Genomic DNA, 17,876 nt, shown 5'->3' with positions numbered 1-17,876 from the left:
GCCGCCGTCGAGCGGGGGCCAGGGAGGCGGATCTCGCCCAAGCCCTGGCCCTCTAAGTGTTTCGGGTCCCCTTCAGATGTCGGTCTGGGGCCCGGCGAAGGGGGCCTAAGAAGACGACGTGCAAGCTGCTCTGCACGCGTTTTACGCAAGAGCATCCGGGTGATGGAAGGCCGGCTATCCTCGACCCACGCTGGTTCTGACCCAGCGGGGTATTCCGTAGGATAACCCATTCTAACCGGCGCCATCTAGGCGGGCTCCGGATAACCTGCCGACCGAGAGGGCTGGTAGTCGTGGCGGCGACGATCGCTGGTCCGGCGTCCCGAGGGGGAGGGTGATGGCAGAGATGTGCTCCGCACTAAACGCTTCACTTTCCCCCCTTTGCCTTTTCATGGGTTCTGTCTCATGCGAGGTTCGGACGCGGGTTGTTGAGTGACAGGAGGTTTTAGTCAGTTCGACTCCAACATGCCCCGCCCTCCATCCCCAGGGGAGGGCGGAAGTCCGGCGATTTCCTCCTGACCAAAAAAAAAAAAAATGTTTCATATTAATCAACTTCATTTCATTTCATAATATCATATTTCATCTAAAAAGTTTTCATTAAAATTAAAATAGGACTTGACCTAAAGGTTGTAGTTACCAGGTCATAAAATCCCTTAAAAAAATTGTAACGATATACTTACATGATATGTCAAATTTTAATTATGTTTAACGGTGGGCAGCGACTTGTCACTGCCCCTGGCATTGCTGACACCCATGGGCGACGGTTACCACTCACCATCAGGTGGGCCGTAAGCTCGTCTGCCTCGGCAATAAAAAAAAACGAAAGCCGATGTATGGTTTTGCTTTAAACGTCATCAGATTATTTAGGGCCAAAGGTTCGTTAGTCTGTTTGACGCCTGGAAGGAGGTGGTCCCCTCAGCCGTTTCGTCGACTTATTGCTACATTAATTGAAGTCAGTGGACGAGTGGTCGTGGTCCTTTCAGCGCTTAGTGGTCACCGTTATGTCAAAGTTAATGTTTCCTTTAAAAAAAGTTAAAGGAAGTCGCTAGTGCTTTGACTGTGTGTCCGGACCTAATGCTTTGCGACAGAGATAGTAGGGTCGTGGTTTTCACCCGAGTGACTTTACGTCTCGAAATCGCCACTGAACACTGACACTCATTTTCTTCCTACAATATTAAACCTATCGTAAAATTAAATTACAAACATGTAGTTAGATACACATTTACTGAGTTTACCAAATTCACTCCGGAACGTAGGGGCGGCCCGGCGGGTGCGACAAACACAATACCATTCTAACGACAACTAAACAAACACTTTCAGTTCAATAACAACGGGGCCAAAACGAATTTCATTTAACGATAAATTACAAATAATTAATTCAAGAGCGACACATCTAGGTGAAGGTTTCCATCCAAATGCAATAAAAGCCGAAAAAAGATTTAAGTATGTATATGATAGCTATAGCTGGCAGGGGGGCACTACAGCTGTTTTGGACAAGGAATGTTCCGCATACCCGTCCAAACGGTTAACGATGGTCACTTGCCAGTCTGCTTATTTTATTAACATCAGTTGAACAGTCACCCCCTCTTTAGTAAATCATTTTAACACCAATAGTAGTTTATCAAACCTTTAATACGAGATTAACAACGATTGTTGGATGGCTAGTGTTCTGAAGAATGCTGATCATTATATTTCCCCTTCTAATGGTCAGTGCGTCCCCATCTACTGGAGCACGGGTCATCGTTACTAATGATATCCGTTAGACACGGTGGCAACTTACATTCACACAGGTAATATAAATACTTGTATTTCTATAAAAGTTATAAAGAATTTGGATAGGTCATGATTCAAGCTACAGATGATCGAAAGTTCATGTTGAACTTTCACTTCTAACATCCATTTGAAAGCGGCATTTGCTCTACTATTTTGAGACATCCAATAAAGTAGTAAAATGGTTGTATATTAATCCTATAAGAGTATTTAACCATCCGGCTGTCTATGGTTCGTAATGATCTTCTCTTTAAGCGGATACAGTATAGAAGAAACAGTAGGTTCATTTTAATTGAGTCGTCGAGTTGAGTCGTCCAGTAACGGTTCACGCGTAGAGTGAGGCGATCGTTGCTCCAAGATTTTAGCAATGTTTTAAAATGTGTTTTTGAAATTATGTAAATGTTGAAGTGCTCTCTGTAATTGTACTGTCGGAGTGACAATACTCCTTGCGAGGTATTTGTCTAGGGAAGGTGTGTGTTGTTGTTCATTTATTTCTATACTTGCAAAGGGCGTTCTCGCCGTCCACCCAGCGTGCTACGTCAGCTCTTAGGCCTGGAGCTGAAACGTGGTACCGCCCTGGGCGAGCTCACTGCACGACCAGGCCAGGTTAGATGGAGTTGTATGGGAAGCTATATTATGGGTGGCCGTTAGTACAGTATCAATCTTCTTAACCACGTCACATCTACGATCGTACGCTAATATATACTGTATAAGTAAGTTGTATAAATGATGTAGAATATTCGATTATACTAAAAGAGTTAATAACAAACGTGTAGCACACTTGCGGACGAAGGCTCGCGGGGTTTATTGACCCCGTTGTTTGTATTTGGTCTTTAAAGTTTTCAATAAAACGAAAGTTAGCTCGTTATTTATGATTCTTTTTATTATGAATAAGCTAATAAAGTGAAGACTGAAACCAAATGCTTATAAGTATACTTCTGCGTAGCTCAACACGAAATCAATATGAAAGGCAGCGATTGAACTCAACTGTTATTCCTTTTGGAGATTAGTATAGACTAATCTATAGTAGCCTCTACCAATTATATACATAGTACATACATCATCGATGGTGTATGTTTGTTTGTGTAGGGTTGGTTCTGAAGAATCATTTTTGCGGTTCATCAAATGTTCTGCAGGGCAGTAATTTATTCGTTTTCGAAATTAAATAAATACGTTAGTCGTTCTGTAATGTTTTAATTAACGATACGATGTATTAATCACCGTTCAAAGGGAAGCCCAAAACATTTTAAGAAATCAGAAATACATCTAGCGCCTTATAACAGTGTCAATAGCAATAATATCTTCAGCGGAAGTCCCAATTGCTAGAAATAAATTGGACGAGAACTGTATGAGCTCAGAACACAACTTGCACGACTTGCACAATGTCATTTTCGGCGAAGGTAATTCGTGAACTGAACTGAACTGGCTCTTGATAATTTTAGAGCCAGCAATGGCGGCCGTGCCACGCGCAATCCGCTCAGGGCTTTTACTAGTAATGTAGAGCTTAGCGGGTTGGTGCTATTTGTCTTAGTTATTTCCGAGTTTGCAGGATAGCCAGTGACTGCAATGCTATCGAGACTTCTGTCTCGTGTTACTCCCCTGCTTATTGACTATTTAATAGAAGAATATCAGCACGATCGACTTGAGCACGAGAAGACAAGTAACTCATACTAGACCAGCGGTGCTTCAAAATGATTTCTTTTGCATAAACAAAACCTCAATCTATGAAAGGCGTATCGTAATAAAAGTATGTTAATGCGTGCATATATTATCGTTTGATAGCAGATTATCGGCTATAGATGAGGCGAATCATTTCATTAGCAGTTCACTTGAGCCGCACCTGCCGCGCCGAGTGCCGCCTCCATCCCTCCGTATTTCCAACATGGCAGACAGAAAACCCAGCGTGGACCCCGCGAGGAAGGGCAGCGCGTTTGACCAGCCAATAGATCTAGACCATGTGCTCATCAACGAACTGGGACAGTTTGGATTGTTCCAGTTGAGGAACATTCTCTTGGTTGCCATCCCTATTATCATGTCGGCTTTCATGAGCGAATTCGTCTTTTCTGCTGCGGCTATTCCTCACAGGTAATTTTTATTTTTACTGCCCGGCACCTCGACCCTCGGGGGCTTCTTTGTCATAGTTTTAATCTCACGGTTGTAGTAGGAGCAGGTAGCTCTTGATAAATTAAGCAGCCTCATGAAATTCTGACCGAGCTATAGCTAAACTTCGAACGATCGGTGGATCTACTGAGCTGTAGGTTTGAAAAATTTCCACACGCGTGGTCATTTCCTACAATTCTTTGTTGGTGTATGTATGTGCACCGAATGTTTCCCGGTTTCCTGGTACATAGTTGATGACGCTCAGACTGCAGCTGCTGTCAATAGGCGCATTGCGCGTGGCCGGCAGAAACTGCCTATTAGCACCACATAATTTGTATCAAATCTTAATTGGGGTTTGGGCAGAAATTTCAAAACAGAGAGAGTAAAAGGGTGGATGGGGACGACCTCATGGCCTGCTGAAGGATCTTAATCATTTAGGTACTTCAACAAAACCACTCGTTTAATACTACAACAACAAACAAAACCACAGTTGTTCGGTGCAGCCCATAAAATTGTCCAGTAACAGTATCAAATTAATACGAACAATTAAACTGATTGATAAGATGTTTATTGATTCAATGAAGATAAGCTGTACTCATAATAATGCTATTAAAACACTAATAATTCAAGTAAAATTCGTGGCCCCGGACGGAGATCTCGTTCTAAGCTATATCTGTGAACCACCCAACAGACCTTAGGGACACTCAGGTTGTTGTAGTGTCGTCAGGGCGTCAGTTGCATTGGGATCAATGCTATTTATAGGCTAGTGTTATGCAGGACTAAGTAATCTGCGGCACGCGCTACATTTCGATACCGTCACTTCATCCTCACGAGCCGCTGCTGTGGCTACCAAGTCACTAGCAGTTACTCTACTCTTAATAAGACATGCTTTCGATGCATATCGCTTCGTCGTCATATTTCCCCCATTCTACACAATGTTGTGTTTTTTTTGGAACCGATGGTGAGAGATGATGAGTTACGGTATAGAGTTTGAAAATTCAAGTAGAGTGTTTTAATGACATTCATCTCAAATTGAATAATTTGACCTTGTACTAGTTAAAATATAACAACAAAGTTCTAACATTCATCAAAGTTCAACTTGTGTTGAGGGTTACGTTTATGAGGAAACATTTTACGAACCAACTATAAAACACGGATTCATTTAATCTCTACGAGGCTATATTACAGTGTCCGTTTTAATTTTTACATTTTTGTCCAGGTGTCGGATCCCAGAGTGCGGGGAAGTTGAGAAAAATACGAATTACGACCGAGAGTGGTTGGCGAACGCCATCCCTGAGAGCGACTCTGGATTCGCGAGCTGTGAGCGGTTCGCTCCAGTCACCGGGATCAACGGGACCTTGGACTACTGTCCGCCGAACATCTTCCAGACCAACACCATTGAGTGCGATGGATTCATTTATACCAGAGACAACTCTGTTGTTTTTGACGTGAGTACCTTTTTCTTTTATAGGCGGTAGACCTTACGTTCCACCTAAAGGTAAGCAAACATTGGCAATGTCGGAGATGCAGTCAGACCGTCGCCTACCACTGGAGACTCTTTTCAAACTTGTTTGAAGAGGGACATGTGACAGCACTCAGGGAATATCAAACAGATATTTTCATTTCTGAGCCGGACGACGCGCGGCAACAACGAAGCCTTTTAGGTACCGCTGCGTTTTAGTGGAGTGTACGAGTGTCAAGTTATACCACTTTGACAGGGCGCATGTCTCGCAGTCGGGTACCAATTTTATTTATCTAAATAAATATATCTCTAGCGCGTATTATTTCATTAAACACCTCCTGTGATGAAGGATTATCGCCGTCATTATCAGTCAGTAACAGTTTCTGACCTCAATAAAAAATATATTGTTGTTCACAGTTCGACCTTGGGTGCCAGGAGTGGCTTCGTGCTCTTGCCGGCACTTTATCCAGCGTGGGGACATTGCTGGTCCTGCCCATCACTGGTTATGTTTCCGACCGCTTCGGGAGACGTATGGCCCTAGTGATCAGCGTCTTCAACTTGGCACTATTTGGCTTAATCAAAGCCTTCTCCGTAAACTACGTTATGTACTTGGCTTTCCAGGTAATACAGACGACTCTGGGGGCCGGCACCTTCAGCTCCGCCTACATATTCGGTGAGAGAATTCAACCAACCTTCTAGTTTTTTTTTTAAATATTATATTATATTAAAGAAGTTGTATAAAGAGTGCGCAATATTTCCTGTACAAAACGTCGTTCATCTATCATCTGGGAAGATGATCTTTGATATATCTAACGTTTATTTTTATAAAAACTTTAATTTATACTCATATAATATGTGTGGCCGTGGACCCACAGTGGTCTAGTTTTGGTTACTAGTACCGTTGTTATGTAAATGTGTACGAGTATAATGTACACTGAGAGACTTCACAGAAAAAGTAATCGAAAGGAAGCATTTTATTATTACTACTAACTTTATTACTACTACTTCAGTTACAATTTATTATGAATGAATTATAATAAGCCTTAGATGAAATAGTTAGCATTGTAGTGATTTACACGAGTGAGTTTCTGGAGCACGCAGGAGTCTGTCGTCGGAGTTAAGTGGCTGCTACACATACTCGTACCTCACGGACTTTATTGGATTTGATCTGGATTTGAACATTTTGTTTATGTTCTATTTGAACAAAATACAAACACTAATGTGACTTGTTTGTTGTACAGACTAGCGAGCAAGCTTAGTAAAACCCATAGACATCACCATTGTAATGCAGTCACCCACCTTGAGACATGAGTCTGAACTGTGTAGTAAAACGGATGCCCCAAGTCGTTAAGCTGCAACGCATAACTGTATCGCGACAGAAATGGGGAGGTCAGCGGCACCTGGCCGTGCCGCACATATTATGTATAAAGCTGCGGGTCCCCTCACTAGTTGTCGTAAATAGCAGAGATCCCAGGCTCCCAGCCCCTCGTCGCTGACTGCGAGACTTGTCACTAGCATGTTGTTTTATATAAAACAATTTTCAGCCACTGAATTCGTGGGACCGAAGTACCGAGTCATTACCAGTGCGACTTGCTCATCGATGTTCGCGGTCGGTCAGGTGGTCCTCGGGGGGATCGCGTGGCTGGTCCAGCCCTGGCGGTACATGATCATGACGCTCCACATCCCTTGTTTCCTTATCGTCTCATACTACTGGCTACTATCGGAGAGCGTGAGATGGCTGCTCTCAAAGAGAAAATTTGATGAAGCCCGACGGGTCCTGGAGAAAGCTGCTCAGGTTAACAAGAGAGAGATTTGTCAGAAGTCTATGAACGCATTGATGAGGCCTCCGGCGGCGGTCGCCGCGGCGGAACCCGTGAGTTGTTTGTTAATTATGCATGCTTAGGCGTCTCACCTGTCATAATCAACCTCGAGAGTTGAGAACGGAACCTTGCACTGTGTAAGGATTGTCCCACTCGCATACCGCAATGAATCTCCGCTTCACGGGAGAAAGGATTGGATACCTACACTGCAACTTTACCACACACGGGTCACCACCGACATCTAATTACTTTATTTTAATTATTTCATATAATTTGATAAATTTTCAGAGTATTTAATAATCATCTGTCAGTGACTGGACGACCAGTCCGGATGGTCAGCCCTCTCATGTAATTCATTTTAAAGGTTTAAAACGATATGATGTCCGTTAATTTGACTAATCTAAATCTCCGCGCGTTCTATAGCTTACGGTTGTGTTATACTTGAAGGTTCGTTCCTTTTGCTCGTGCTCATGATCCATCTGGTGTTAAGTGGTAACCCGGGCTCAAAGACATCTTTAATGCCGCCACCCACCTTGACCCATGAGCTCCAAGTCTCAGTTCTACGGAAAACGGCTGTCCCACCCTTCAAGCTGAATCGCGCTACGGTTTTACGGCAGAAACAGGCAGGGTGGTGGTACCTACCCGTGCCTACTCACAAGGCGTTCTACCACCTGTGATTACGCAAATTATAATTTTTGCGTTTTTATTTTTATTACACGGTGTTATTCTTTCACCATAAAAGTCAATCGGGTACTTACGTATTAACGCCACCGCGGCAAAAATTGCGTTAGCAAATGTGGACAACTCGAAAAATATGGAAAAGCGAATCAGAGCACCCCACATTCCACCGGGTCTTGTCTGCCCTACCTCTAGAGTGTATATAAAAAACCGGAGGCGCGGAGGGAGAGCAGCAAGAGCACGAGTGATCGTGCTTCGGCACGCAAGGGCGGAAGGGCTGCTCTTCCCGCAACGCCGGAGATAAAGCGGATTCAAACTTAAGCTCCCTTCGAGATTGACTAAATAATGCAATTTAAATTAAAAAAATTAACCGTGGATATCTTCATAACCGTGGGGTTCCGCGGAGTGGGAATGGTGCAGGGAGTAAACCCTTGACCCAAACCCCACCCCGACCCAAAATCGACGGACCATAAAGGAAAGTTTAACCGAATTTTTGCCGCGGTGGCGTTAACACGTAAGTACCGTCAATCGTGAACATTTTGTTAAGTGGGTACGTATTTCATTAGAAAAATTGGTACCTGCAAGATTCAGCAAGATTCGAACACCGTTACATCGCTCGACACGATTGCACCGGACGTCTTATCCATTAGGCCACGACGACTTCAACTTATTAACTCGCATGGATTACGGCGGATAAGATTACCTATCTACGTACATGGCAACTACATGATCGCATTGCTATAATTAAAATCTTTCCTTGCATGACTTTAATTATTATGGATCAAATTGTTTTTTTTTTGTTAACCTCTTGTTCGACTCCTTTTGTGTGGAACTCCTGTGGTATGTATGATAGTCAAGGTCACTCACAACTATACTGAGCATGCTATTCATTGCAGGTAGAAGCAGACCCTGGAGTTCTCAGAACCATAATCAAATCTCCTATCCTACTCCGTCGTGTGTGCACCACGCCGATCTGGTGGATCACCACGACCTTCGTGTACTATGGCCTCTCCATCAACTCTGCCAGCTTATCAGACACCATTTACTTGAACTACATCCTGACCTGTGCTATCGAAATCCCTGGATTCTACACTGCGGTCTTGATTCTGGACAGGGTCGGAAGAAAGCCGACTTTATCTGGTGGATTCTTCTTCAGTGCTCTTTGCAATATAGCCTTTGCTTTCATACCTAACGGTAAGTTTTTGCATGTTCTCATTTCAAACGCTCAGGAATAATACGCTTCAGGTCAGATGTGAAGCGGTCTTCGGTGTGCGGTATCTCGTCGAAGTAATATTTTATTCTCGTTAATTATTTTGGTTAATGATCTAACGCTTGTCAAAAGGCAATATTTTACTGTGATTCACGTCGCATATAACCATGTTTCTCAAAGAACTTGGGTTACGATCAATGATAAAACTTGCCCGTGCTCAGTATGCTTAGTGCCAGTTTTTTAACGTTCTCGATAGCGTAAAAGTTAACTCAAATTATGGTATGGAGTTGGAACGTTTGTCTAGGTTTGCCGCTTGGGCGGTGTTCCAATTGTTTATAAATTTGAGTTAACTTTTACGCTATCGAGAACGTTAAAAAACTCGCACTAAGCATACAGTACGCGCCACGCGACGCCTCCCGATATATAGAGAGTACTTGTATACATGACACTGGTGAGTATAAGTCCGTGTACCGGCGGCGGTCGCGTGGCCAGTCCCCGGAAGGTCTTCTCTGTACAGTGATTTCCTATACTACGTAGTTTTGATCGACGTTCGAGTACATATTGTGTTTCGACTAAACTTCTATTCCTGGCTTTGGGAGCCGACAGCTTACATCGCAATCGATCCCTAATCACACGTGGTTTACTAATATCGCGGATTAATGTAACGCACAATTCTGATAAAAACATATCCTTTTATTTATTAAACTAGATAAAAATACATACTTTATTGTAAAGATAATAAAACACGTTATTTAAATCACGTGCTAGCTTTTAATACGAGATTAAATACAACTGCTGTAATGCTGCTGTAATGCTGCTTAAATAAATATGCTAAAATTTGTGACGTAAATTAAGAACCATTTATCGAGCGTAATCTTATATACCTATGTGAGAAATAAAAAAAGAACATAATTAAATTGAACAAAACCGTTCAATGAAGCACTATATGTATAAACGACAACGAATGCAACATTAGTCCTCTGCTCAAGAACGGATTCCGTAACTTTTATTTTGAGTAGCAGAGTTCGTCTCCCGCTCGTCTCAGGGTTTGTTGCAAATGTGTGTCTAACTAAACAGCTATCAATGCGAAACAGGTGGCGAATGCAATTTTGTTGTTTTAACAAACAAACAAAAATTGCTTAGATCGGTCACAGCTGATGGACAGCGGACGAGCTCGCAGCCCACTTGATTACAGTTACGGGAGCCTATAGACATCTACAACGTAAATGCTGCCACCCACCTCGAGATATGAGTTCTAAGGTCTCAGAAGAGTTACATTTTATTTTCTAATTTCAACAGGCATTCCCTTTAAACCCAAACCTTGTTAAAACCAAGTCAAAAACTCATGTCTCAAGGTGGGTGGCAGCATTTACGTTGTAGATGTTTAAGGGCTCCAGAAACCACTTCTTTTTTCTACAGGAGAAAATTGCCGGATTCCCATCCATGCAGCGGGTGGGGTATGTGTGTAAAACTCCTGCCGCTCACAGTCGGCGCCCTACCCTGGACCGGGCCGGAGCCCAGTCGGAGTTATTGAGACGGCGGAACAGGGTTTACGCAGAGCATATTGCATCCATCCCGCCGTCCCCCAGACGCCGGACCGGCGGCCGCTGGCGACAAGACCACCGGTTCCCACGGTTGACGGGCCGGGAGTCCACCTTGATGGTACCACGTTGCATCTTCCCCAAGAGCGGTCGGGGGAACGCGGTCTACCATCACGGTTCCTATTACGGGCGGCTTTCTATTACGGCCGTAGTGTAAAGCACCCCGCCCCACTACTGAATCCCTCCCCGCATAAAGAGGGTGGAGCCCGAAGCTCATAGGGCGCCAGGTCACGGATGGGACCCTGGTCCCGACCCCCTGCCCGGTGGCGGCGGATTTCTGCGTAGTGAAGAGCGCTTTGCTTCACCCGCTCCGCCACCTCCCGTCCCGCCGTCTCTGCGAGATAGTGCACTCGCAGAAGTCGAGCATAGGTTTCCAAGACTCGTCGCCGCCAAGCATCGCCATCGCTACGACGCCAGGCAGCAACAAGTCCGATCCTATCTTTGCGACAAGGACACGGCGCTGCACCTCCTAAGCGGGTCAGACAGCGAGCGTATGCTTCGCCGTGTCCAGGTCGTGTCCCCAATGGTGGCACCTCGTCGTCGGCTCAGCTCGGTGCATATACTTCCCGAAGCATCCGTGCCCAGTCAGCACATGTACCAGATGGAAGATGAGGTGTCGTCCGCCACGATTCAACCAGTCATCAAAGACCGAGTAAACCGCCTCGACAGTCTATAAGCCCACGGGGGGTTGGCCAACCGCCTCGACCACAATTCGAGCACGGACCGCCGAGAATGGGCCTTCCGCGCCCGCAACTCACTTCTGGAGAGACGGGCCACGCCCAGAACACGAAGCTCGCTGTGCCACCGATAATCGGCAGCGAGCGACTCCGCCTCCAGCTACCATGGCGGCGTCCCCGCCAGCACACACGCCGCCTCGAAGGAGACGGTGCGATATCCACGGATGACCCTGATGGCAACGGTGCGCTGCGGCCGGCGCAGGAACCGAGCTATAGCAGCGCGATTGCGCGGCTCAGCCGATACAAGCGCATCGTACAGGGCCATCGATCGCACCACCTTCGCGTAGAGGCGGCGCAAAACCTGATCCGGCCCCCCGACATTCGGAAGCAGCCGGCTCAAAAAACCGGCCGTCCTTATCGATCGAGGGACCAGGCGGGTGACCATTTAACACCATTTAGGCCGTGAGCTCGTCCAGTCATTAAAGTAATTAAAAAAAAAATTAGTAATATGTTTGCATTTTTTGTCGTATTCATTGTTTGGAATAAGTTTGAATGAGTTGATTGTGTATCTCGTTCCGTCGCGTCTAATTGAATGAACGACTTAACTGTACTTTTGTTTTATAAACGCAGGGCTGTCATCGAACAGTTGAAACGACTTACAAGTTCATATTTGTTTAATAATAACTAATAATTACGACTTGGTACATTTTAACATTTATAAAGTGATCTACATTTTTAATACTGTAGCCACGTTTCGGTTTGATACATCCATTGCGAGACACCCTGTATAATCAATATAATTTATTCTCCAATTTTCAGACATGACAGTTCTTCGCTTGATAATATTCCTTCTGGGCAAGTTCGGTATCTCCATGGTGTTCACATCCCTGTACCTGTTCACGTCCGAGCTGTACCCCACGCAGTACAGACACAGCCTGCTCGCATTCTCGTCCATGATCGGGCGCATCGGATCCATCACTGCTCCACTCACTCCTGCTTTAGTAAGTTTTAAAAATTTCCTATTTTTTAGCATCATTTTAGTGTAAAAGATCGACGCTTTTGAAATGTGGTGTTGAAGGCGAATGCTGCGAATTCCACGAACTGCACGACAGACCAAGTTATCCGTTCTGTCCGCTATCTGCTTCCAACGTATTCTCACGTACTTCAGTCACATCGCTCGCAGATACTCTGATAACCTAGAGAAGATGATGATAGTTGGTCAAGTTCAAAGAAGAAGCTCACGCGGACGCTCGCTTACCCGCTGGTCACATCTGGCAAAGAGGCTAACCGGCCTGACAATAACCGAGTCTATAAAGACCGCCGAGGACAGGAAGACGTGGAGAAGCATTGTAGTAAGAGTAGTTTTCGTGATCTCGAATAATTTTTATGGGTGATATTGCTCGGTAGACCGACGGTCCGAATGCTGTTTTGTTCGGGAATTGTATATATGCAAAGGTATCTTGAAAATGTCGTAAGCGAGATTTAAGCATATATCTTGTTTTGTATGACAGATACCGCCACAAATATTGTTCTAACTGTGGAAGGCTTAAACGACGGAGGATAGATCTTCCACCGAGCGGGTGATATTTGCTCGGTAGACCGACGGTCCGAATGTTGTCGTTCGGAACTTGTGTATATGCGAGCATAACTTGAAAATGTCGTAAGCGAGATTCAGACATCTGTCGAATATCTTGCGTTGTATGATGGCTACCCGCCACACTAACTACCGTCAAAGTTTTATACAATTTCGAGTTGAAGGCCCCTTTGACATTGTACAGTGAAAGAAAACCAGCAGTATTCCTTCACTTCTTAAGTCGTCAAGTGTAGATTGGACGTTAGACTTCGCACACACCGTCGGTATTTTCCCTTTCTTAACCTCAGAATACCAGTGGAATTCCTCCATATTAACAAAAGGGTTTAGGATTTCGCTAAATTTTTGCAAGTATTGTTTTTTTATCAATTAACATTATTGTACAGATGGAGTATTGGCATGGCATACCTACAGTGATGTTCGGCGCTATGGGCTTCCTCTCCGGAGTGCTGATCCTCACTCAGCCCGAAACCCTGGGCACCAAGATGCCGAACACACTCGCAGAGGCAGAGGCGCTTGGCACTCCTCAATCCAAGATACAAAGCAACTAATCTCATGTTACGAATTATCATACTAGTTTTAAGTAATCAGCGTTAAAATACACAAAACAACATTCTTCATTTTATATTAAACTCATGAGCTCTGTTGATTTCCGTCATAATACAGGGTGGCCCATAAGTCCTTTGATATGAAAAAAAAATTATTAAAATAAAACTAATTACATTATGAATTAAATTTTTATTTACATAAAAAGCTTAAAAAACGGGAATTATTTTTTGAAAATAACATCTCCTAAATGTAATCCGTTGCGATCACGGCACTCTTGCAAACGACGTCTAAAATTGTCGATGACTGCGCGGCACGTCACTGCTGAAATGCTTGTCATTTCTCTGCGGATGTTTTCTTTTAGGGCCTCAATTGACCGCGGGTTTGTGTCGTATACTTTAGCCTTAAGGTAGCTCCACAAAAAAAAATCCATCGGGGTCAGATCTGGACTACGTGGAGGCCAGGAAATGTCTCCTCTCTTAGAGATAACTTTGCCAGGAAAAATTTGACCGATAACGGGCATAGCAGTGTTAGAGGTGTGAGAAGTGGCCCCATCCTGTTGAAACCACGTCCTGGCATTAAAGCCTGAAAAGTTTTGCAATTCTGGTATGAAAAACTCTTCGATCATAGCCACATATCGCTCCGACGTAACAGTAACTGCGCGCCCTCTGCCATCCTCAAAGAAGTAAGGCCCTAGGATACCATGGGCTGACATAGCGGCCCAAACAGTCACTTTCGGGCTATGTAAGGGCTTCTGATGCTTAAGTTTTGGATTGATGGGGCTCCAATAGCGGCAATTTTGTTTACTAACATGCCCGTTAAGATGGAAATGAGCCTCGTCAGAGAACATTATGTTATTGAAGGAAGTAAACCGATTCAACATTTCATTCGCATAATTTTGTCTTTGAATACCGTCAGTTTCCTTTAATTCTTGAACCAACTGAATTTTGTAAGGGTGCATATGTAAATCTTTCTTCAAAATCAGTTGTAACGATGTCCTGGATACGTTTAATGCTCTGGCGCGCTTACGAGTTGACTGTGTCGGATTTTCGCGAATAGACTGTGTCACTGTGTCTATGTTTTGTTCCGTACGTGACGTCCTTGGGCGACCCAACCGCGGTTTATCTAACGTCGAACCGGTCTCCTCGAACTTAGCAACCCAGTTCTTAATCGTTTGAAGAGTTGGAGTGTCGTCAAAGTTGTGTAAACCTTTGTGTTCTCGAAATTTACGCCGCGCAACGGTTGCCGAATTGTCGTTTTTATAAAACTCGCGCACACAAAACGCACGGTCCGCTCCGGTAAAACGCTCCATCGCGACTAAATTCCCAGAAACCGAAGTTACTCCCCCCGCTTCCCCTGCACCGCTCACGCGCGCCCTGTTCGTTTTATTCAAATTTTACTTTTCAAAGGACTTATGGGCCATCCTGTACTAGGTATCAAAAGAAACAATAACGAACAGACAGAAACTATCTTTGAGGCAGAAAAGTTTTTGATGCCTTGTAAAATTGCAGGCTCCAGTTTTGGTAGCCAAAGGAACTAAGCAAAACGGCATCGGCCATACAGATCAAGTTGAACTTATATTAACCATAAATAAAGGGTGTTACAATAAATAAGTTCTTTATAATGTTTTACTGAAGTAACTATATTAAATGGCAATTTGCCTGACTATTCGGCAAGAAAATGTCTACCTTCAAATCAGTCGTGTATTACGGTCTGAAATGTTAGTTAGTTGTGATCCAACACACTTAGAACTTGGAGCTTATGCACCAGCGGATGATGGCATTCAAGTTTGATACGTATGCCCTGCTGCAAGAATGTGTAAAGTAAATGTGAAAGTATTTATAGCGCTAAAAATCTAGGCAATAAATAAAAGTAGGAAAAGCACAAAGTGACTAAAAAGTTTAACTATTTATCATTAGCTATAAAAAATATAATTTGTGTATGAGTAAGAGTCGCGGAGGTAGACTCCGAGCTGGACGCGCGCCCGCACTGATATGTACGTACGTATAATAACCGGCAAACTTCTTGAGCATTTGTCGACGTAGTGGGGGTAAGTTTGCGCATGGTACACTCACGTGCAAAAACATTACTTACTCTGCGTCATAATGCTATTAAATTATTAAAATCAACATATGTATTTATTTATATATTTATTAGAACATCAACAAAACATATAGGTTAATAATTGTAATAATTTAATCTTGGGGTAAAATAGATATTCCTTCTATTAAGTCAAAACTAGAGCTGTTGCCAGGTCTTGGTTCAGTTGAAGCGAAGCTGGTATTTGTAATTTTTTTTTCGTTATCATAATCTTGACCATCATCATCATCACTGTTTTCATCACCCGAGTCGCTATCATCGTGATGAGTCGACATAGGGCTCATCGGCGTAGTTTACAACTCGGTCGATTCGGTCTTCTTTTTTGTCTATAATTAATTATTTTTTGAAGATATTCGATTCGTAGTAATCGAATGTTACTTTTTTCATTTACCAGCTTCCGATTATTTTCTGTTCTTTTTTTCCATCTGAAGCCTAGCTCTTTCATAATCCGTCGTAAGCTTAATTCCGAGCCATTAAAATTTATATCTTCTTTAAATTTTTCGAAGCCTTTCTACGGTATGGAGTTTCGCTGCTTGTTATGTAGTTATTATGATTACATCTTTTTATTACAGATTGAACGAAACTATCCATTCCGGTAACTTTCTTCTTCCCTGATCTTTTCTTACCCGGAGTCCGAAACACGGCGAGCAAGCCAGAGCCTTTAGCTTCGTTAATAATGCACCTAACAGTACTCACTGATGTTTTTGTTGCTTCCGAAGTCTGTTTTAATTTTTCCATATCATTCTTCCCATGTTTTATAAAGAAGCAATATACGTCGTACACAAATTTTCTACCCTTTCTTTTAAGTACTACACCAGTTTGTCACGGCATAGTGTATGTTTTATAAAAAATCAACAAACACTCAACAAATAGCAATGGCAACAAAGTCCACAAGCAATTATAACAAATAACTTAACGATTAATAACGATAGACTTTCCACTGTACGCAAGCGTACTTTTGGGAGCAAGCGGAATGAGGGCGCAGTGCGGGACGCAGGGTTCGACTGATCTACCAATAACGCGCTCGATACGATTTCCCCTGCCGTCGCGCCTCACCCTCACCACCAAAGTGATCTAAAATTCGGTTCTGCGCAGTCAAGGTCATTTGCTCACGAAGTTTGCCGATTACTATACGTTAGTTGTACTGGAAGCACACACCCCACACGGAAACTGTGTAGTGCGAGTATATGTAGGCAGCTAGTTATTGCTGGCATTGTTAATGACAGGTGATGATAGCCTTATAGCATTTTTGGTTTGTCAGTGCACTTGATTCAGATGATTTGTTTCGCAAAGAGAGGTAAACTTTGATTGTAAAAAAATTTATATGCATTTAAATTATAATTATTTTAGATTACTTTAGATTGTAGATATTTTATTTTATTTTTTATAAAGAATTTTGGTTAAATGAAATCGTTTTATTACTGACTAGTGACCCGCCCTCGCTTCGCTTCTGGGACTATAATTTATTATTGATTTTATTGATTTTTTTAATACAAATCAGAACCTGAAAAACGATGTAATAAAGGATATTATATAGTGAATTGTTTGTAGTTCCTCCATGAGGCTCTACCACGTGGCCCTCAAAATACTTTTGTCAGCCCTGCCATTCCCCTCAACTTTTTTAAACACACTCACTTCTGGTTGCTTCTAGCAATTCATAGAGCTATAAGACGTACTTTACGCAATTTCAATTGATACGCCATTTCAATTAAAAGCTGCCAACGTATTTTGCATCACACACGTGTTGCCAACAGTTCATTGTTTTTTAATATGCTTACCTTGAAAGTTGGCTTAAAATTTTCTTGAACAACTTTTGTTGAGTGTAGTGGCTGTGGTGGCGGTACTGAATTGTGGTGGTGTGTGTGGTGTGTGGTGGTATTCAATTGAAATTTTTATATTAGCCGTGATGTGTAGGTACTAAGAAATTTAGTTTTTTTACATCCTCTTAAACGATATTTGCAGCACGTATTCTGTCGATGCTATGTCAAACGCTTTATTACTGACTTAGTATGTTTTAGGGACCCAGTTTATAGAATGAGAAAGGACCTCATACACATCGGATTCATACACATCAACAATTTGAATATTGTAGGAGCTTTCTGGTCAAAAAATTATTAAACTTAAATTTTATTTACTAATTTTTCAGTGAGGTATTTAGCTGAATGCTATATTATTATTGTTCAAATTATTTATATCTTCTAAACTGATTGTTTTAGTGGTCCAATCAGGAAAGGCCATCTGAACCAACCAAAACCCCTATTCTCCGAAAATAGCAATAAATAACAAAACTCAAAAACGGATCTATAATTTTTCAATAATCATAG

General features: G+C 42.9%; 1 protein-coding gene across 2 annotated transcripts; it reads left to right on the top strand.

Moving 5' to 3' along the window:
- Positions 1-2,066: 2,066 nt before the first annotated feature.
- LOC114243776 (organic cation transporter protein) lies at positions 2,067-16,957 on the top strand. Of its 2 annotated transcripts, XM_089737712.1 has the most exons (8): positions 2,067-2,237; positions 3,553-3,852; positions 5,087-5,315; positions 5,747-6,002; positions 6,874-7,202; positions 8,724-9,021; positions 12,135-12,316; positions 13,293-16,957. In XM_089737712.1, the coding sequence occupies exons 2-8, from the start codon at positions 3,650-3,652 to the stop codon at positions 13,455-13,457; spliced, it is 1,662 nt and encodes a 553-aa protein (XP_089593838.1). In that variant the 5' UTR covers positions 2,067-2,237; positions 3,553-3,649; the 3' UTR covers positions 13,458-16,957. The 2 variants fall into 2 exon arrangements, with proteins under 2 accessions (XP_089593838.1, XP_089593837.1); XM_089737711.1 differs by lacking the exon at positions 2,067-2,237 and having other exon boundaries at positions 3,282-3,852.
- The last annotated feature ends 919 nt before the right edge of the window (positions 16,958-17,876 follow it).

Source organism: Bombyx mandarina, chromosome 23 (assembly GCF_030267445.1).
Source record: "Bombyx mandarina strain Sakado chromosome 23, ASM3026744v2".
Taxonomy (NCBI): domain Eukaryota; kingdom Metazoa; phylum Arthropoda; class Insecta; order Lepidoptera; family Bombycidae; genus Bombyx; species Bombyx mandarina.
Note: the sequence above shows the minus strand (reverse complement) of the source record. Positions and strands in the feature narration are given on the sequence as shown.

Excerpts from the sequence above, each read along its gene's own strand:
- LOC114243776 (XM_089737712.1), top strand. The coding sequence starts at position 3,650 with ATGGCAGACAGAAAACCCAGCGTGGACCCCGCGAGGAAGGGCAGCGCG. Across the intron at positions 6,003-6,873 it reads CAGCTCCGCCTACATATTCG|CCACTGAATTCGTGGGACCG; the intron begins GTGAGAGAATTC and ends AACAATTTTCAG. Across the intron at positions 9,022-12,134 it reads CTTTGCTTTCATACCTAACG|ACATGACAGTTCTTCGCTTG; the intron begins GTAAGTTTTTGC and ends TCCAATTTTCAG.